The sequence below is a fragment of the Pocillopora verrucosa genome, chromosome 12 (assembly GCF_036669915.1).
Source record: "Pocillopora verrucosa isolate sample1 chromosome 12, ASM3666991v2, whole genome shotgun sequence".
NCBI lineage: Eukaryota > Metazoa > Cnidaria > Anthozoa > Scleractinia > Pocilloporidae > Pocillopora > Pocillopora verrucosa.
The window spans coordinates 13884139-13906514 of record NC_089323.1 but is presented as its reverse complement, the minus strand read 5'-3'; the positions used below and the strand labels follow the sequence as shown (position 1 = coordinate 13906514).

The 22376-nt window shown below is 35.9% G+C and overlaps 1 protein-coding gene and 1 long non-coding RNA gene across 6 annotated transcripts; one reads left to right on the top strand and one right to left on the bottom strand.

The window, feature by feature from the left end:
* Positions 1–984: 984 nt before the first annotated feature.
* LOC131783703 (nuclear factor 1 X-type-like) lies at positions 985–22113 on the bottom strand. 3 transcript variants are annotated; one of them, XM_066159885.1, is made up of 9 exons: positions 21904–22113; positions 12753–13293; positions 12393–12452; positions 7736–7804; positions 6429–6713; positions 5866–6207; positions 5215–5519; positions 4519–4816; positions 985–3987 (listed from the first exon to the last, which is right to left on the bottom strand). In XM_066159885.1, the coding sequence occupies exons 2-9, from the start codon at positions 13177–13179 to the stop codon at positions 3917–3919; spliced, it is 1857 nt and encodes a 618-aa protein (XP_066015982.1). In that variant the 5' UTR covers positions 13180–13293; positions 21904–22113; the 3' UTR covers positions 985–3916. The 3 variants fall into 3 exon arrangements, with proteins under 3 accessions (XP_066015982.1, XP_058956445.1, XP_058956446.1); XM_059100462.2 differs by lacking the exon at positions 21904–22113 and having other exon boundaries at positions 12753–13468; XM_059100463.2 differs by lacking the exons at positions 7736–7804; positions 21904–22113 and having other exon boundaries at positions 12753–13476.
* LOC136277544 (uncharacterized) lies at positions 15874–19672 on the top strand. 3 transcript variants are annotated; one of them, XR_010715943.1, is made up of 4 exons: positions 15874–16273; positions 16579–16718; positions 17227–18874; positions 19091–19672. It is a non-coding gene; the product is annotated as an uncharacterized lncRNA (long non-coding RNA). The 3 variants fall into 3 exon arrangements; XR_010715944.1 differs by having other exon boundaries at positions 16579–17348; positions 18728–18874; XR_010715942.1 differs by having other exon boundaries at positions 16579–18874.
* Positions 22114–22376: the final 263 nt, after the last annotated feature.

Sequence of the window (22376 nt, the reverse complement as noted above, 5' to 3'; positions counted from 1 at the left end):
TCCAGGAAAGTTTATGGATGGCAAATTTAAGGTACTAACTAAAGAATTTAATTAATACAGTTTTGGGTTGTACTGTACTTGTACTTGAAAATCGCCGGTGAATTGATCCTTAAATTTTTCTCGGCGAACTGTATGTCTTAAGAATAAGTTGTTAAGCCCTGGAGAAAATAACTGACAAATCTCTTTCCTACGCGAATTGTAGCGCTGAAATTTTATCCGTCGAAAGCTGTGGCAGCTTATATTTATGATTGTGCTACTTTTTGTTTCCACGAGTCATTAAAATTTTCAGTCTTGAAAACAAGTCTCCAAAACCATGATCAAGTCCTTTCCCTTCCTGGCGAAATTACATTTGTTACCTAACTAACCCTTAACCCCCTAACATCAATATGCAAGTTCCCCATACTGTTCGCTTTACATTCCCTAGGGTAATTAGAAGAAGAATTTGTCCAACAGTCAAGAACTTCTTGCACTCATGATCATTTCCTTTCTTCTTATAACTGTAATTTCTGGTGGAGGGGTGACACTGTCGAAAGAAAAGAGATGCTTTTGGGGGTCAAACAGGGCAACAATGATCTTGGATAAAAGTTTTCTCTGGAAAATTGTTAATGTTGGGAAGAGAGTGGTAACTTTGACTTTAGAGAGAATTTCTATGTGGGATAGGTTAAATGGGTTTTTCTGTTTTCAAGGTCTTAGCTTCAGGTGAGTTAATTAGTGTCTAGCAACTGCTGTTTAAGGCAAGTTAATGCATTTGGCTCCTGTGAAAAGTGTATCCTTAAAGGGGTGAAGAAGTATCAGGAGTATAACATGACAACCTAACAATTAAAAGAAAATAGTTCAATTGTGTTTACCCAATAAGAAAATCCACATCTCCTCTGTGCAAATATGATTGTAAGAAATGATTGTAGAAATCACTTCACTACTTCCCCAGAAGTAAAATCATCAACCACTAAGTAGTAGACCGGAGACTACTGGTAATTAACCAGATGTCATTAGACACTTAACCTTAATTTTATTTTTTTCTAGCAGCAGCTTGTACATGTGAGATTGCAGGCATAACAATGGGTCTGAATTAATTTCAGACTGTTTCCATTTCATGGAAACACTTTTAAATTACTTGAATTGAACTGATTTCTTTTAAATATGCTCTCTATGATTAAAACAAAATCAAGTGCAATTACATCCTTGTTTCAAATAAGTTTTAAGCTATAATTTTTGGTCAGTTTGTCCTCTAAGCCTTTGTCAATCTACAGCATCATCATCCCTGATGATGTCACAGATAGGCAAAGACTTAGAAGATTCATTGATTAATCATGTTACTTAAAGGTATCCCTTATAAGAAATCTTGTACCACTTACATAATCCAACATGCTTCTGAAGTATAGTTGAATTGCTTAGTTAAGGGCAAACAGATTCCTACATGATTTAAGACATAACCAATTCAAGATAACAATACTGCTGCAGCTTTTCTCTTTGCAGAGACAAATTTCTCTCCCTTAAAACTCCAGCATCAGTGCACTGGAATGAATTTGTATAACAAAATCTTTTGTCTGAGCAGTATTATTTTATTGTGCTGACAAAAGATATGTAAGGTCTGGTGTTGTTGACATTTTTAAGGCAAATTGAAGAAAAATGACTTAAATTTCAAGGTTTGGGCTTTGCCACTGTTGGTAAAGGAAGCATATATGACCTTGTAATGGGTTGCAAAGACAGCTTAATGAAAGACAATCAACTAATTCTTACTTTCCTTGTTTAACAAAAAAATAAGTACAGTCACAAAGATCATTTGAAATTAATGGTTGTATTCAAATATTTGGTGCTTATTGCAAAATCACATACAAAACTGTTAGCATTTAATTTTTTAAGTGTTCCTGCCACTCACCACTAAATTTTAAAGACAGATGAAAAAACATGATGACATGTATTTTTCAGCACGAATCTTTATATATTACTAGGATTATCTTATGAAGACTACAAAATATCAGAACCATACAAATGTACTGTAGGAAAACTACTATTGGTATAAAAGAAACCCTTTTACAAAAGATAGCCCTATTTTTAAATGTCTACAACCAGCCCAAAAAATCAGCTGCTCTGAGCAGTTAAGAAGTACAGCATTAAGACATTTCATTGTTTATAAACTCTACATCTTTTTGTGAAACTACAAAATTCATCATGATTAGTTTTAAAACAAGAACTCTATTTAAACTATTTACAAACCTGATGTCCTACAAAACAATTCTACTCTCTAAATCTATATTTTGTATTCTATTATTCTCTACTTTAATTATAGAAAATTATTATCAAAATTACTGTACTCAAGAACATTTTCTTGTATCAATTGCCACCATAATTACAATTTCAAAGTTCCAAAATTAAACCTGGAAAAATAAACTGATACAAAAACTGGCAAGCCATTTCCATCAGTTTTGAGACTATTTACAACAATTGATCAGCACATTAACCATTTCAAAAACAGACACAATTTTATAGGCTGGGCAAGGTATTTGCCTTAAAGCAGGTTTTACTTTCTTAAGTACAGATTAATCGACTGGAGTTGACAAAGTGTTTTCTGAGATGGGTTTTTTCACTTGTGTGGCCCACTGTGGCTTAAGCCTGTTTCCCTTTCCCTAAAAGACATTCGGTATCGTAGGCACTGGAATACAAATTTAGCAAAGCATGCATCCCATTCACAGTAAAACCTCTCTTTTTCTGAATTGATTATATAACACTTAAATTAACATCTCACTTTTCTAAAATGGAAGTAGAAAATTTTTTAGTTTCTCTCTTTATCATACCAAACTTGAATGAAGTTCAGACCATACTCATCAACAGCTACTTCTCATTTTTGCTGAGCAAAATCAGTAGAAAATAGAATTATTGTCAAACCAGTGACCATTTTCATGGTGTCATTTCAGGTTTTCAGTAATATGTGCAAGTTGAAATGCAGTTAGTGAATTTCACCTCAAGAAGAAATTTATATGAGAGTGGTAGCACAAAAAAAGCAAATTTGAAATTGTTATTTGCACTTTTGTGGACAAAAAGTTTTTTATTTCCACTTGCACATGCAGATTATATATATTAGTACTCTGTTGGAACATCTGTAGCATCATGTAAATCTTCCTCACTATATCCAACATTCAGGCTTCTTAAGGTAATATATTATGTTTGATCAATGTAATCTTTAGAGAAAACTATGACCACAAGCAACCAATGTATGCAACTCTTATATGAATATGGTCTACTGAGGAACACAGTTATTGCACTGCACCCCACCACTCACTCACAGTATGTAATTAGACTTGCTTTAAAAAACAAACAAACAAAAAAAAACCAGCTCCTCTAGTTATCCAGATAAAAATTCACATTTTGTACATCCAGCATGCTTTTAGACAATGTTTTCTCCACTGTCAAATGACCAATTAACATCAAGCCTTAACACCTTTGACAAGACTTTACCAAGAGTGGATTGAGTGTGTTATCATTACGAAATTTAACTTCAACTATTCTTTTGATTGAGTGTTTACGCATGGAAATATTCTAAATAATGCGAATGTACTTAAATTTACTTTCCAAAATACTCTACTAATGCAATTTATAAATAGGACCAGTTATTCTTACTCTAAAAGCCTATATAAATTCTTTGGTTTGTACATGGATGCTTCTAATATTTTATGCTAATATCTTTACAGAAGAACAACTTACAATAACTTAACATATGGCAAAACCAAAGCATTCTCTGAACCTGGCTGAACCATCTTTTCTTAGTGCTAAGTTTCTTCTATCTTGGCATGCTGTGTACTACTTTATCTTGTGGGATGGACTGGACTGGCTTTTACTAGCCCATTTAATTTAAAGGCCTACCATCTGGGCTGCTGAAGATAAGACCAGTTTTAGGGTACCCTGGGAACCAAGCAGCCTAAGATGATATCCTGGCTGACATAACATCTACTGACTCTGCATTGTTGTTAACTGGAAAGAAATTCCTCTCTAAAATTAAAAGAATATAAGGAGGCTTTGAGTGGCAGTTTTAGGTACACAAGGTTCTCATAAAGTGCTGCATGCTTGCTTACAGGCCATCTTCTTTGATTTCTAAGTCCCTTGCTTTTTGTGAAATAATGTGTACTATGCAACTGGTGAATTATAATAAAATTACAAAAAAAAAGCTGTCACAAACAAATTAGCAAACAGAAAATCAATTTGCACTCCACAAAAAAAACTTGGTCTTCCTTTCTTTTTCTTTGTCTTACTTTTTTAGTTCATGTCTATTTTCTATCCTGTGGGTTTGTTTTCACTTAAGATACTTGAAATTTTGTAAAACTGCACATTTAAAGCAACTATGCATTTTCTGGCAGAGCATGCGCATAGGCCTCTGCCACCCTTCCTAAATGCTGTTGCCTTTGTTATCAGTACTTGAATTGTGAACTGTCCTCACAATGCATCAAGTCATCTTCCCCATCAATTACTTAGAACCCCTGGCTAGAAAGATATACGCGATATGTAAAAGCATCTAACAACTACCTTCAAGCATGTTCTCATCTGGATTCATACCGCCAAACCCTGACACCATCTGGTAGTCAGTGGACTCCTCTTCAGATGCAACATTTCCACTGCTTGAAACAGGTGCTACTTGGATAGCTGTGGGCCAGCGAGGAGGTATACTACCCCTTGGTGTATTTCCAGGTGATGTGAACAAGCTCATTGGAAGTGATGGACTTACAGCAGATAAGCAACCAGGTGGCAAGTTTGGGTAGCTGAACACTTGCTGGTTGTGATTGCTGTATGATGATGCTCCACCGTTTGGATTGTTTGTAGGAGACTGGGGATTGAAATCACAGTGAAAAAAAAAAAGAGTTAATCCTGTTTTGTGGCTCTGAAAATGTGGAACCTCATGGGAAAAAGTACATACCCATACCCTCAGGAATACACTAACATTAGCAAAATGCGTGAATGTTATTAATTGGGAAAAATGCCTTTGGATATGGATGATGCCCTCAAAGCCAATGACTTTTCTCTACAAGAAAAAATGTTCCTGGGTACTCCATGGCAATAAACCTAACATAAAATAATTCATGGAAGGAGGTAGCACTCATGTTCCAAAATAATAATATAATAATAATAATAATAATAATAATAATAATAATAATGATAATGATAATGATAATAATAATTGCCGTGTTAGGTAACATGAAAAGTTTTGTTCATGATCTCAATTACCTGAATAATCTGGACAGTTGTGTTCAGTGTTATTCCTGAGGGAGGACTTGTTTTACTTGGGCTTGTTGACACTGGAGATTGTTGCTGCTGGTGTACTGGAGAGTGCCGTGGTTCTGCTGCATTATAGCTACTGCTCCCTGTGCTTTGAATGATACTGTTACTACTTGGTGATCTTGTCAAAGGAGGAGGTATGACTGCTGATGTTCCAGGAACAATGTGCCTACCATTTGGTGCTGAACTGGAGCGCGGTCTCTCAAGAAGCTGGATGAAATCACTGGGGGCACCAGTGCGACAAGGAGCAGAACCTGTGACAATCATGGACATTTTTCTTAATTATATCTTGCCTATAGAACTACCCCATTTACAAAGCCCAGTAAGGCCATAAAAATGTAATGGATGGTTGGATTTATAACAACATAGTTGACTAATGCATTGAACAAGTCAATTCCCTTTTGGACAGCAAAAGAGAATTCTGGCAAATGGCTTTTGTTCCCAAGATGACAATGTACCAGTAAGCCTTACACTTAGCACTGGTAGGCAACAATGTGAGACGTATTGGATCCCTATCAATACTTTGTATTCAGTAAGTGCCATGCAACACATGCAAAAGAAGATTGGATTCTTAAAATACATTTACCCTCTCCACCTTACCAACAGAAGGGATGTGTGCATTTGGCATCGGCAGGCGGAATGTAAATCCCTGCTGTGGAAGCTGTGGAACAAGCCCACAACTTGCTTGTACATGGCCTTTAGGTGCTGATGCTAGTTGCATAATATATGATGTATCATTCATATTGCAGTCTCTCATTTGCCTGAGGTGTAACTGCTGAGTCTGACCACTGTATGATGTGACTGCAGGTGACTGTGGTTCATTCACATTACAACAAGTGATGGCAGAGTGATGGTTCTCCATTGGGCTGTATCCTGTGCAGTTCTGTTCTGGTTTAATCTTAGCAGGGTATGGTACCATTGGAGAGTGGATGACACTGGATCCTGAAAATTCAGTAACACAGAATTTAGCAAGGAATTAAATGAAACTAAATGACTGAAATTTTCATTGAGAAATGTAAATTTTCCTTTAAACACTCTTTATTCCAACTTTTGAGAATTTTTTACCTCAATTCAGTTTCTTCCCAATCAATAGATGAATGCTGCAATTATTACAGTGGCTTATAGTTCATGATCACAAATGCTCAGTTTTCATTTTGTCTTACCTGAATCATCATTTTGCCAGTTCGATCCTTGAGAAGAGAAACTTGCTGGTGACTGAACATACAGTCCTGTGCTATCCCTATCATCATCATCACAGTCCTCGTCAACTGACGAAACAGAGCTTATTGTCCGACTTCGTTTTCTGTACCTTAGGTCATATGCATCTGGTCGTGGATGTATGCTGACTGCATTTGGGAAGCGCTGCTCAAGACCTCCATCACCATAAGGTGGGCTCTCTAAGTCTGATAACATTAGGCTGTGTGATGAGCTCACACATTTGATGGGTGCTAAAAGAGTTGGAAAATATATTATTTACATTAACAAACTGATAGGCTCTTTGATAGGAGAACTAGAAAGTTTGGGAAATAAATTACATGCAATGGGTTTGTCAAACAGAGCTAAGAGATGGATTTCATATATTTTACTTTGGTTTGTTATTGAATTCCTCAGTTCACATAATGTATCTTAAAAAAAATTTTTGAAATGCCTAAACATTCAATGTAGAGCTGCTTAATTTCTTTTTAGTGAAAGGCTTTACACTTCTTCATAGATAGAAAAGCTGAAAACAAACAGATTCAAGAAAAAAATGTTACTTTATTTAAGATGTAAAGTTAAAAAAAAAGTTAGAGTAGATACTACATTGTCTGCTGGAATGCATAATTTTTTTAACTATAGCGTATGAATACCTATGTGTATTTGAGAAAGAAGAACGACGAATGGCTGTAGCTTGTCTAGGGCATTGGCATGACAAGTATTGCCAGAGCCTACAAGACAACTAACATCTGATACAAGATTTTGGCTTGAAAATTAAGTACAGTTTTGCTGCAGTTGTTGAGGTTCAGCACAGCTAGAGCCTCTGTTACGAAAGACTTATGCCTCAAGATAGATTCACAACACAAAGTCACATGTAACCCAGTCATCTACAAAGTTGCAAGATATTTAACTGAATGTAATGTGCACTTGTGAAAAAACACTTTCAGTTCTATGATAAGTGAAGAGAAACAGACCTTACGAAAGTAAACTTCTGATAAAGTTTTCAGTTAGGGTAGCTTTTGCTTCTAAATGAGTACATCAAGCAAGTGAGTAACAAGGAAGATTGCCTTTGATTAATAACTACATTTATCTAACAAAATCATGTTATTTTTTCAAAGAGCTAATTACAAGGGTCAAGGTAAAGTATAAAAAGCGAGATGGAAAATATTTTGAGTATGACCAAATATGGACTCTAAATTAGCAAAGCTTAAAATTTCTAAATAGCTTTTAAAGATGTCTGTGAATGTAACTAGTACTTGCTTATAAAGAGACTCACTTCTAGCGTAGGTGTAGAGCTCTGCTACTGTAAACACACCAGATGAAACCAGATTCTGCTCAGTACCAACTAAAAAAATAATGATAGTTATGTTGATTTATTTTGAAGCAAAATACCATGACATAGTATTGTAGTGGGATGCAGCTATATACTATTTTACCAGAGCCTTAATAGTCAAAGCAGTGTATGTTTACCCTCTGCTTCATCATCCCTGATTGCAGTTTTGCAACTCTAAGGAATCCAAAGGGAGTAAAGTTCTGCAAATTTTGAACAGAACTCAATTATAAGGTCTTTTTGCAGTGTTCTTTAAATATTTGCAACATACAAACAAGATGGCATAGTACATTATAGTAAACCTATTATATTTGTGATGCACAGACATATATTTCTATTTTTTAATCCTTTTTTTTTGTAACTTTTACAATAAGACTTGGTCTTAAAAATTGAATTTCTTGAAAATGTACTTTTTCATCTTGAAACTCCATTTTTTTCAAGAATTTATATTTCAACAAAATTAAAGGACACCAAGGTGAATATTCAGAAGAAATGATAATCCCTTGCATATTTCATTATTGAAGTCTTAGGTTGACCTTGCTTTTCTATTAAATTCCCTGGCATCCACCCTATGAAGAATTGCTTAAAAATTAATGGTTGACATCAGATAACAAGACACACAATGTGACATTTAATGTCAAAAGTAACTGGTATTGGGTTTTAACTGTCAAACTGTAATGATTACATTGTGCAAATATTTTTTAATTTTCTTAACTCCAAGTCCTTTTTCTATGGAATATTACAAGAAAGTCAACCTAATGAAAATGTGACTTTTGTGCATATGTTGAAACTAGAAAACTAACCCAACTTCTTTTCGCCGATGCACAGGTATTTCAGCAGCAAGAGAATTTCATGTCATCAAATTTGCACATCTTGGCAAACAAACAAAAAAGATCTTTCTTGAATCAACCATACCTTCAGCTGACCTTTTGAATATCATTCCTGAAATACTGGATTGATATGCTTACATGCATCTTTTTATCAGTAGTAAAGATTAAAATATTGCAAGGTATTTTTAGATAAAAGAAATAACATCTGATAACTGCTACAAAGGCAAGTTTTTGCTATATGAAATTAAATATTGACTGTTTGTTAACCCATACCAAATCTTACATCTGCAAAAAGTGACAACTTATAACAATGCTTAATGCTATCTAAAGTTTTGACTTGCACCTGCTTCTTACTGGTAGCAACACAAATTTCATTAACGTGCTAAATGCTACAGCTTTTATGTACAAAATATGCAGGGATGGTAGTTTTCCTTTGTGCAATGCACTCTTAAAATGTTAATCTCTCTTCCCCTTAGAAGAGTCCATGCCAGAGTGTTCTTTACTTAAATTACAGGAACTTCCTGACTCTATGCATTGCTATGCAATTAACTATCTCAAGTGTTAACTGTAATCTGATTCAGAGAGGAAACCCTGTGTACACACACCAGCTATTTTAAACAAGGGTGATGAAGCTGATAGGTGACTGAAGAAAATTATTTCATAGATAGTTCATTTTGTGATTGAGAGGACTAAATGGTTGGCCATGAGGGAAAAAATAACAAATAGTACATGTTCCATATTTTAGGACAAGTTTCAAAAGAAAAGCTGTATTTCTTGGTTAGCAAACAGCTTACAATGCTGTTCACTGATTGTCTAGCACAAAATTTCAGAGTAAAGCTCATGATGAGGTAATAAGTTTGTATGCAACAGTGAAACCCTTTCCAGTGGTACAATCCCCACTACTGATGGCTTGAGCCCTGAACAATTATTGTGCAAAAGAAAGATAAGGTGATAGAAGTGGGTTTGAATGTGTGGATAACAAAATTAAAGTATATTGAAATATTAATTTATGTTTTATTCAGAATTGGCAGGTGAAGATGATACTGACGCATGATTTTTACCAAAGGGAAATTGTTGGCTAGATTACCTTTAGTGTTGAATGTGAATGAACTAATTCACTATTGCTAGGGGCTGATAAAGAGGCCCACTCAAGTACAAACATTGTTTAGGTTATTGAATAAGTGCATTTTATTAAGAGTACAATTCCAAAGGAAGTGGTAAATGAAATTTGTATCCTTTTCATAAAAAAATTTGAAAGAAGAAAGAAAATGTGCTGAGACAGAGCAGATTTGTTGTTGATGTTGGGGATTTTATCTAAGTTGGGTAGAAGGTTTTGTGAAATTAATAAAACAAGAAGTGACTAGAAAAATCAATGTTTTGTTGTTCATCACAAAATCTTTCCTATATTGAGTGTTTTCCTTGTTAAAATTTAGCATTGCAAGAGACCATGGGAAAAAAGCAGCCAAAAAACACAATATCTACCAATTCTATAAAGATACCTTGCCCATTGGTACATTTGTTTATATAACAGAACACACTTCAGCTTTAAGATAAAAAAAAGAAACAACAAAAATTTTGGATTTACCTGTCACTTATACAATATGTTCAAGAAACCTGGCATTTTAAAAATCACAAACAAAACGAGTTTGTTCAAAACCCCTTAAACTTAGATAGAAATTCTCACTCAAGTGTGTGTACTAAGTCCTGGCATGCCCTAAAGTTACTTCCATCAACTATTCTTGAAATCAAACAAAAGTAGTGGTAAGATTAACTCTTTAATCCTTTGTAAAGATTAAGTTGTAACTTCTCCATTCCTATCAACAAAACTAACTCCATCCGTCAAACCAGGGGTAGAGAACCAGAAATCTTAGTGGAAAGCATGTAAGCTTAAAAAACCGCATTCTTGCAAGGATTACTGCATAAAAATATAAACTACATAATGATAATTCTGATGCCTGACCTTGGAAGAAATATGTGTTGTTGTCATGTCTATTGTTTAAGATATCACCCCATAGTAAATCACAACCTTTTGACATTTTACAAGACAATAACTTGTCAAATGACCAAAGAACAATGCTTGTCAACAATTACATTCATTAGTATCTCTTCCGTCAATCATTTAAGATTTTGAAAGTTAGTTTTTGATTCAAGTTTTATCTCGGAGGTGTAGCAAATTGTTCACATGACGTAGAGAAAGAAAAGCAAGGAATTTACAAAGCAGATAACAGAAAAAAACAAAGAAATTAGGAGAGCGCGTTTTTATACACTGTGATGTGAATAGTGTCACGACCTAGGAAGCCATACACAAGAGTTTAATTTCACATGGAAGGAATGCAATGTTGTTGTATCGAGTAACTCAGTCACGTTAAACAAAACCGCAAGAGCATGCCTCTTAGAAAGTGATCGTTCGTAAGTCGTGTTTTACCCAAAATTGTGAAAGATTTAGTCCCTCCCCAAAGAAAGAAATAAAGAGAACCCTAACTGTACGCGAAGATGGCTTGCTATCATAGTTCTCGAACCAGTTTCGCATGACTCGGTACTTTCCTATTGCATGCACGACCAGAAACAGCTTATATCCTTCCACTTACATAAAACCCAAGGTCAAGAAATCACATCTTTCGAACAATTTGTTTTCCATTTGCACTTATAATTCTCAAATATAATTACATACTTCCAATTTTGTCATTTCACAGAATGTAACAAAGGAAGGACAACTAAAGAATGATCTAGAACTTTTTTAAGTGCTGCAAAAAATTAATTAATGCGTAGCAATTTATGGTATATTTTTACGAGAGAGAATTCAAAGGAATTCTAAAAACAAGATGAACAAAGGGTTAGCAAGTGGATACTAACAACAAAGCGAAATGTCACGAATGATTTCCTCTGGTTAAGGCCTATATGTTAATGTTAACCTGAAGCAAAAAGAATATATTAATATGTATGAACAAGCTAAGTGTTAGTGGCCATCGCAAAAGTAAACCTACGACTCGTAAGGGAAGGAGTTAAAGCAACAATTAAGTCCCCGTGCCCATGATGGTTGTTTGCGAATTCTCGTTTTTCAGGCAGAAACAGTTACGGCAAAAGTAATTGTCTTCCGCGTAACACAATTCTTTTACGAATACGTAGATGTTGTTTGCACATCGTTGTTACTCGAGTTTCATTCTTGGATCGACTCGCGTAAAGCTCAAGGGGAAATATGAAACTTGTCTCCTTTCCAATGGGCTCACAAGAACTTCGTGTACTTTGGTAAAAAGCTTCTGGGCCAAACAACAATGAATCTAAATGTTTACTAAACGGCACTTTTTTGTAATCATGTATTACCTTACTTACATTCAATACGCAATGGAATTTATGCAACACTTAGAGGAAGTCGTTCACAATTCTAGGGATAATAGAATCTTGCGAACAAAATAGCAGCGATTTCCTGAAATAGCACGTGTAGCCCGGAGGGGCTAATTTTTGCGATTACACAAGGCATGCAAATGGGGCTCTTAGTTTTACCTTTAACAACAATGAAACGTGGTTTCTACTGGGGGGATAACGCAACGAGAACAAAAACAAAAGCCTTCTGAGCGAATTAATTTGGATTGTCCAAATGCGCGCACGTGTCGGGTCACAACAAAACAACAACACTGCGTTTGTCCATGAAAAAATAGTCCATTTTACTCCTTGCCACGGCCTAAATTCGCAACTTACTTGTAATTCTGTATTTTTCACTTTGAATACATTTACGAACAGGTCCTACAAAGAAGATATTAAAAATTTATACTTACTTTGATGAGAATCTGGATCGCCAGAACTTCGTACGGGACTGTTGGAATCCTGTTTGTGCTCTGCGAGTAAAATAGGGAACTAATTGCGGTCGATGGAACACAAGAAAACAAACTACACAAACATAACAATTTCAATTCTTTTGGGTAATAAAACGATTAAATTACACACCCAAAGAACTTAAACAGTTTTCTGTTTTAATTATTAAAGAGAAACATAGCACCTCCAACTTGTTGATAGGAGAGACGGTACCCGAGAAGCAGAAAATTTAACTATATAACTCAGATGTGCTGGCATTTAAACATCTGATCAGATGTGTTCTGTGACTGATAGTCATCGACAATACAGGTGGAAAATCTTACCTCGGTTGCACATAAAGTTGGCAAGAAATAGATCCAGTTCTCGAACTGTCACTGTGATATGGTTGGGCAAGACACACAGAGTGTGATTCTGGCAGTGCTGCGACTTGCCCAGGCGTTCGCCATCCGTGCTTTCCAACGGAATGCCACGGAACAAGATAACCATAACCAAATCTAGTCTCCACACTTTGTCGGCTTGGCGAAGGCAGTCGATACGCCTCATTTTCCCCTTCTGATCGGGGTTGGAAATTACGCAACGGCACGAAGAGCCGGGTTTGTTTCCAACGACCGACATCACGAAGTCCTCTCTGCATTCTTGCCGAATGTCTTTTCGAAGCTTTGCCAAGAGCCTCGAGGCCCACTTCTGTTTCACTTCAGGGGCTTCAGCATCTAGCTCTTCTTTGCACCTTCTCTCCTCATCAGGAGTCATTCGTACTTCATGCTTCTTATAATGCTTTCGCTTTCTTGCTTGCAAATTAAACCACGTATAGGCGAAGGCCTTGACGTGAGGGAGCAAGGCCTCGATGAACGAGTGTATCTCGTCCTGGAAATCAAATAGACCAGGGTTAGTCATTTTTACGAAGTCGACTAGAGATGTACTCTCGCCGCTAACCATGTTGCCCTCAGCTTTACCCCGTTCACTGAGGCCCATCTGAAGACATGATAGATTTTTTTTCTCAATCTACGCACACTGTTTACTTCGTGTCATGCGTGTCAAAAACACATTCGGTTTGTCCATCACGTATGGTTCAGCCAATCAGCACGAGTGCAGATGACAAAAGACAACAAAAGCTGTCAAGTGTTGACCATTGGAGAACTGAGGTTTCACGGCGCCACTTTACGGAGAATTCAAACATCAATCGGGTTTATTTAGGCCCTATAGGATTTTGTCATTTCTATGTAAACCGAGACATGAAACCTGAAAAAATCTTTCCGAAAGTCGGATCATTCCCACGCCGACTTCCGTATTACGCTACAAGACTACTCCACAATCAATTACTGAGTAATCACAAATAATCGACAGAATTTTTCACGGTGGCGCGAAACTGAAAGAATGCTTTGTTTGGTGGTTCGACCAAATCATAACTCTCCCACACGAATCAGTTAATGAAACATCGATGTAAGTTAAGCGTTAATTATGATGCGCGCGACAATACTATTATGCACACAAACAGAAAGCGATCGGACGTTCGAAAACAATCGATAGCTAAGATCGTTTGGAATTTGTTTCGACCACAACTTCCCAAAACAAGGTGTGCAAATTTTTCTCTATTATTTGATGGACAGATACACACAGCTTGGCGCCGTGCGGTCGACAGTGAGTCATATTGTGGTTGCAGTTTCAAAGTATAAATTTTGCTATCACTTATCGGCATGATCCGAGGTATAAAAACTTGGGATTACATTTTTCTCACTCAGTAAATTATGAGTCACGAAGTACCTGCAACTTAATAAAGAAAGTTGGTGTGACAATATTCACATGTAAACAAAAACATAAAACTACTCATCACAGAAACACAGGGCAACTTTAAAGAAAGAAACGTGTAATAGAGGAAAAAATAGACTTAATTTTAATCGGAAATGACGTATTTGTAGTACACATCATGTACAAGTTCTTCAATCTTAAAGGACTTGACTATGGCGTTGTTTTTTTAAATGATTATGCCAGGCCTATTTAGAAAACACTTGTTGTCATTTTAAGCCTAATCTATCCTATGTCAAAAGTAACATTTCCTGAATGCAGTCTTTTTAAAACCTGATAGCGATAAAATACGCAGCCCTTGATCCAGCGTATCCTATTGTCGTTTTCATTTGACATGACACTGTTTTTCAGAGGCTGACACAAACATCAATCAATATTTAATTAACGTAATCAGCTTTCTGAAGTTCACTTTGAGACCTAAAACTAAACGAAGGACGTCATCACGACCCTTATGATTTCATTAGTAGAAAAACGTAACCCTGAAAACGATTACGAGCTCAATTCTCCCGCAAAATTAAAAAGAACTGTTGATCCAGCCTTAATTGATTTTGCATACTTGGTAAACTCCAGCTTGCAAAACAATGAGGACCCTCTGAAGCGGCTTAAAAGTTAATTGTCCTAATACCCTTGTGCGTAAGAAGAGTGCGTCACGTATCAGGTTTTCGCTCTTTTAGTCAGGAAGTCGTTGCCACGTCTCGTGATTATGGGCGGAGGTTAACAAGCAGGAATCACAGCATATCCTTATTAGGCCCAAGGTGAAGCGGAGCCCCATATAAGGTCTGGTAAACATGTGCTCAGCTCATGGGGTCACTTGATTGCAAGTGAGCTGCGGTGTACGAGCGAAAACGGATTACAGGAAGTGGGGTTCAGAAAACAAACAGATATTGTGGTTTTTAACGAAACGTACAAGACTGTAACCAAATAAGGTGTAATAATGCTTGACTTGTTAATGCTACTAAACAACTTAAAAGTCTCACTTCAGTTCTGTCACACCTGAATTTATTACATATGCCAAGCAGAAACAAAGGACGGGAAAATTCCCGCGTTTCACTATTCATTAAGGTGGTTTTTTAGGGACCTACCTGATTCTCATGCAAAATGTTGCTTAATGATCGATTCAATGAGTTGTTTTGCTTCCTAAACTATACTTTTACCTCACAAAAGAACAATACTGATAACAACACAATAGCAACAATAGCTTACTCAACAGGATATAGGTGTGCCTCAGACACATGTTTGTAAGCGGAACATAAGCTATTTTTGTACTTATTTACACTAACTACTCATCAAGAAACTTGTCTGCATTGATATAATTATTAACAACAACACGTATTTTGGGTTATGTAAATATCCCATCCACTATTGCTTTAAATTCAAATAAAATAAAATTGTTATTAGAAATTAATTTTGACTTCAGTGGAATGAGGAAAAAATTCCAAATTAATTTTTTTGAGAGGGAGAATTACAACTGTTACACCCCAATATCCATGAATGCATTTTTGGGTTTAGTCATACTAAAAAAAATAATCTTTACATAATTCCTAAATAGCAACAAAAGTGTCAACCTAGGTGTAACTAAATAAAAACTGGGAAATCACAGTAATTGAAAATGCAGCATAATCTCTCAGTATTCTGCAAGGAGTCAGTCAGTCTTAAAAAACCTAGACTTAAGAGGTTTAAATGCCCTGTGAAGGCTCTTGGTGGTGTCTGACTAATGGAAGGCTTGACCTTAGTCTAAAAATTGATGAGAGATACCCTAATAACTTCTGATGCTATAAGATGAGTACTATACTGACCACCTCACTAGCACTGTACACATGAAACAAGCTTGAAGATTGAAAACAACTTTGATCACATATATACAGGACAACTTCCACCTCAACTCACAATTCCAAAATACTTTTGAATAGGCCATTAATCTGAAAATGAATAATCAATTATCTACCCAAAATAGTTCAGCGAATGGCATTCTATGTTAAGTCCTGGATGAAACTTCCAACCACAAGTTACTGGGAGTCTTAAGATTGGGACCGTCTTTTAAGTAAGTATATTGAAAATATAAACAGGAAACTTTCCCAATGTATGGGTGCCCACCAGTAAGTCTGACATAAATTACCTCCAAATGAAAGAGTGCTTTTCCATAATGCAACTTTTAAGCTAAGTATGGAAAATAAGTTTTGGGTGCAACCTTCAGAAATAACTTTTGATGATGATAGGCTTACAGAAAAGGTGAGTGATGGTAAATCTGGAAGTTCAAACAAGGAAAAAGAGAACTGCTAAGCTCTTTAAGAAATTAAACTAAATACACTTTAACTTAATGTCTCATTTACCCATCTGATGAAACAGACTTCAACACTTCCTAACAGTTTACAAGACACACAGAAGTTATGTGTTGGCACTCTAAATTAAACAAGGAAACAGAAAGCAGAAAATCCTTTCTTGCTCCAGCTGTTAAATTGTGGAAAGCATTACCAGTATTTGTGAGGGTAAGTTCCACAATGTGGTTTTTAAGCCAAACTAATTTCACTACCTCCACTGAACATCAATACCTGACAATTTTTTTTCCAAATATTGAGGCCTGAACTTCCTTCTATGATGTAACTACAGCTCAAGGACATTTAGATTCAAAATAACCAATTTTCTCGCAGGGTGTACTGTCTTTCTTCACCCAAATTAAGTCCCAATTAGAAGGTGTAGATGAACAGAAGATGACACTGTTCATCGACAAAAAAATTTGAATTTATTTAAAACCTTTTTTTTTTGATGGGTAATTATTTTTTTTAAAGGAACTAACTAAATGTAGCTGCAAAACCAACTTCTTAAACTTTGATCAGGCTTTGAGTGCAATGTATGACTAATTCTACTGAGAAGCAAGAAGTTTGTATGACTTTTGGTAAAATATTTACAGAGAGAGTTCCCTAATATTTCTACAGTTACATGGTCAGCAGATAAATGTAGAGAAACCTAAAGTAAAGGACTTCTACTGAATTTTAGACAAACAGAACACCTAATCACCGCCAACTATGCAAATGAAATGGAAGAGTATTTTTGCCGTAGAGATCAGTCAATGGCAAGCCTTTGTTAAATCAGTGATTGAAATTAGCAAAGAGACAAAGGTAAGGTAATTTCTTGTTATATTTCTGCGTAAATTATCTTTGTAAAAATGAGCTGTTCCATTTGGAATCAAACAGGACATTACTTGTTTATACTGCAGAGAAGAGGATTCTATTAACTACACCTTCATTTGTGGCAAAGTTACAATATCCCTTCTAGAAAGTGTTTTGTGGTGGTTTAACTCTATAAGGAACAATTTGGACCTGAATCCTTCTCTGAAAGAATCTCTATTTAGATTATGTATAAAATCAACTAATTGAAACTTGGTTATTTATGAGATTTAACAAATATTCCTGTAACCTTCATTAAAAAAAAATTTAACCCTCTCTAATTTTGCCAGCCTAATGATGATAAATGTAAATGGAAGAAAAATTGTTAATCAGGTGATACTTTAGTGCTATTATCATCAAAAAAGTTGTAGTGGTTGCAATACTTGAAGATGTGACACAGTAAATATGTTGTGAAAAAAGTAAAAAAAACAGGAATAAGAAAATTTTAGTGCCTATGTATGTTAATAAACTTAAAGGTATTGTCACTTGAACTAGGGTTTCAATTTTAGTATTATTATTAGATCCCAAAGTAGTATCATAGTTACCTTTTACTCAAAAGCATTGTAAGTATCAACTTTTAGTGCCAGTATTAGCAATGGTACAAATAATGTCATCAGTTTTCCCTATTCCTCTTAAATAAAAAGGTTTGGAAACAAGTTGAAGCCTTTATTGGCTTTCAACTCATTACTTCATGATATAATACACTCATACAAATAGGGTAAAGCAGGATGAAAAGGAATATTTCAATCAGCCATCCAACTGTAGTATGCAATTAGCAAGAGGAGGGCAACAAGTTTTTTCCAACTGAAGGAATAAGTGGCCTGAAGTTTCCAAAGTTGAAAAAGAAATTGGCTAATGAGAGAGTAACTACGATGTAGTCATTAATTAAGCATTTGTGATGTCACAAATGGGAATGGAAATTTGCACTACCTCTTAGTCTTGCCCAGGACTAGGAAAGCTATTAGAGCAGAGAAAGCCAAGCTTAAAATGAAGAGTGTATTACACAGTCTTACCCACTCTAATTCTTAAGTCTACAAGAGATATTCACCATAAATCTTTGGATAAGGAAGGTCTCTAAGTGGGTGCTGGATTTGTAATCTGGTGGTCATGGGGTTAAATCCTCTACCATTCCACTCACTGGATTTGTACTCAATCACCCTAAATTCAACTCCTCGGCTGCACTGTGTACCCCTGGGGGTCTACCCCTGCCAGGTGGGATTTTCAAGCACTCTATGTTTATTTGTTTACAACGTAACATTGACTTTGAAAAGCCCCGTAGGGACAAGCCAATAAAGTATTATGAATGTATGTATCATGTAAATGTTTGGCAGGATGGTGGTGAATGCTTTCAGGCTATTTAATTAATGGATGGAAAAGTGATGGTAAATTTGAGGGCACAATTCTGCATCAATCAGACTGTTTTTTGAAGAGGAGGAGCAGCATCAATTCAAAGATCACACTCCTGGACATTCAAAAAGGTAGTTACTTTGATCTGTGTTTCAGATGTGCTTTTACACTCTCATCATTGGCAGAGAGAGTCTACCTGCTTTCTCCACATATTAAGTCTTAAGTTTAGGTACTACAATGTAAGGAACTGTGTGGTTTGTCCAACTGTAAAGTAGGTTACACCCCATGGACATTGTCTGCTTTAGAAGATCTGAATGTAAAGATGGTTTGGCTATAATTTCACCTAGGGAAAGAGCTGTATATAGAGGCCATCAGGGAATGTGATGCTGAGAATAAAGAGGCATGCCCTGAACTTTCAGAAGGACTTACTTTGGTGCAGTATTTGAGGCTAGTAAAATACAGCTGCAGTAGAGGATCAATCTGAGAACAGCCCTCAAACCATGTCTTATTGACTTTGTCCAGGGTTGTCGATGATGGAGATGACCACAACCATTATGACGACAAAGCAATTGGATTAAAATTTTGAATCTTGAAGAAAAAAGGAACTTCTTCAAAAGTTGTGATGTACCTTAAACAACAAGTTATTGATGTCCAATCAAAAGAGTTTTAAGTTTTAAAAAAGGTTAATACTAGGCTATTGTTGCATACAAATTATGATGATAGTAAAAACAATTAAAGTAAACATACACCCATTGCAAGGATTCAGTTGATCTCTGAAATACTTTCTTTCTTAGTTGCATTGGAAATTCACGGACAAACATGTGTCTACTGATTTTTGGGTTACTTCTTTGAATAATCCTTTAACAAGTAACATTACACAAGTTACCCTGACATAAGATAACTTTGAATTTTGCAGCAAGTATCTGACTGTGTCCATCATTCATCCTCATTTTTCGTTTCATTCTATCAGTCTGCTTTCTGTATCTTTTCCTACACCTTGAATTTCTGTCAGTGAAATAATTATTCAGTGTTATGTAGCGGTTAGCGGTGAGTAAAGCCTCGTTTTTTAACTAGTGAAAGGCCACTACAATGGAACCCTGCAAATTCAAACTCCCAAGGGGGAAAAATGTTTAAGCCAGTGGGGTTAGAGTTGGCCAATAGTGAATTTCTTAAAAAGTGGGGTCAAGGGAAATCGGATCTTGATCAAGTTACTGGGGGGCTTGAGTTAACTAAGTTAGAGTTGGCGGCGTTGTACTGTTTGTAAAAAGAAAAAAATCTATAGACTTGGAGAAATTGCATTGTCCTTGAAATATGCAATGATAGTCGTTGTGCTAATTAAATGTTACATTGCTTTAATTGTTTATTATTTCTCATGAATACCAGAAAGCAGGAAAGCATATACGAAGCAATACTAACAATTATGGTAGAGGGGTCACCTCAAAATACTATGGTAAATAAAGTACCATTACTTGATTCTATGAAGTGCAATTTTCACACAAATTTATTGCTAGAGTTGAGTAGAATTTGAGCCTTAAAGGGGGTCTTAGCTTCTTTCTCTTCTTCTTCGTTATAAAAGGCCTCCTAAAAAACACAGGCCTCGTGTGTAGATCTGCCACTGACTAGTTTTCTTAAAGGTCATGACATTAGGCAATAAATGCCTTGAATAGGATGCCAAGACAAGTTGCATTAACAATTTCCTGTTTGCCAAATGGAGAATTTTTGTAAAAAATCTTTTTCCCATTGAGGCAAACTTTTTTTCCTGAGACTTGTTGCTCGAATATGACTGTTTTGAGTTCATGTATACAAGAACTGCGAGAAAAAGGGTTAGCCTGCAAATGTATGGAGTGGTCAGTGGCATAGAAATGCTGCAGCAACTTGATGCAAAGTGTATTTTGATCTCAGTAATGAGCAGCAGGACACACAAGAACCAGGCTCGCCCTATTGTCACGCCTTTCGAACTGAAACCACCCAGGAATAATTAGCGAATTGCTTTTTTTCATACTGGAGAATTGGTTGGCAAGATTCAAAGTAGGAAATGGCAATGATCACTTCTGCATTTGTTGCGTCTCTGCAGAATAGTTCACATCCACAACTAACACATTTAATACTTTGTGCATTATTTGATAACCTTTTGTTGTGTGCATTCCTTATTGACTAGACAGATTAAATTTCCATTTTTTCTAAAGCAGAATGGATAATTCAGCTTTTCTGGATTCAGCTACCCATATGGAAACTCTGGAACTACTTATCATATCAAGGAATATTTTGTTTTACGCTAAAACTTCCTATGCTTGCAATAAGGCTGTAATTCATTTTCGATGAATGCAATTAATTTTCATTGCATGAATGGGATAACATTACCCTTTTTCTGCCTGCAGCATATTTTTAAGACTTTGTATGCTCTTGTTAATCTCTTTTCAAAGTTATATGATTTAAAGCTTTAATAGTAATAATTTCATGAAATCTACTGCATAACTTATTAGTTGTAACTTCACTGCCTTTCCTCTTGTTATGAGGGTAAAGGATCCGATTACGGTTAAGCCAGGAAGGAAATAAGTATTAATTTTGAAGTGTGGCCCAAAACGTCTCGTTCGGTTACATAAACTGGTCTTTCTTTTTCTTCTGCAACTGTTAAATCTGCTACATTCTTTAAAGTTCATGGATACTTATTCTTGACACTTATAAAATATCCATGACATGTTCAGCTCTCAGTCCTCTACACAAATGTTTTTGAAATACATTATCCGAATATTTCCAAAATATCAAGAATTTAATACTGATTAAATGCTCGACACAGGTATGCATACATACAAAGTAATCTAATGTTTCTTCTACAAAGGTTTGAAGTAAGCTTACTTCTACTCAATCCACGAATTTCGACTTTTTTCCATTTTCCTAAAGAACCAAGTAAAATTTCTGCACAATTCCTGAGCGTGATGAAAGGTTTTTACGCAGTCCCTTTTTAACTAAAAGTGCGGTCTTATTTCAAAAATGTTGAGAATAAGGAATTTTTGTTCGCGAGCCGGGCGATGGATGCGCATGCAACACCAACTATTTTATCACTTTTCAAACTAAAGCAACCTGCTATTTTGCTAGAATGAAAAAATGAAACATTCGAAGATACAAGCTGTGTGTGTAAAATAAACAAAATGACTCTCACCAAAGCGCTCCCTTGATGAACGTGGAATGACCTCCTTGTGGAGAGACCTGTTGAAATAACCTCAGGTGTAGGCTCTGTAGTCGATTCCTACCAATGTGAACCATAATCTCCCCTTTTTATGACGGCACTTTCGAACTTCCAGTCGAATAAAGTTTATCTTGTTCCTCTCAACACTGTTTCCTTGCCCCTTTGGAAGAAAATCAAAATGTTACCCAACTGTCTTCAAGACTATGGCCATCTGCCAAGTAAGGAAACATTATTAGCAACGGCAAAAAGAGTCCTTGCGGGGGTAGACATAGATCTTCCCTTTTTTTTCTCTTTATACCCAGTATGTAAATTGCCAATTTCAAGGGAGGAAACTCTTACACGACTAGAACACCCGAAAAACTGTTACAATCTGGGGATTTAAGCGATAGGACGCGGTGTCCGTGAAATTTGGGAAACGATAAAATGTATCATTTGGCCAAAAATCA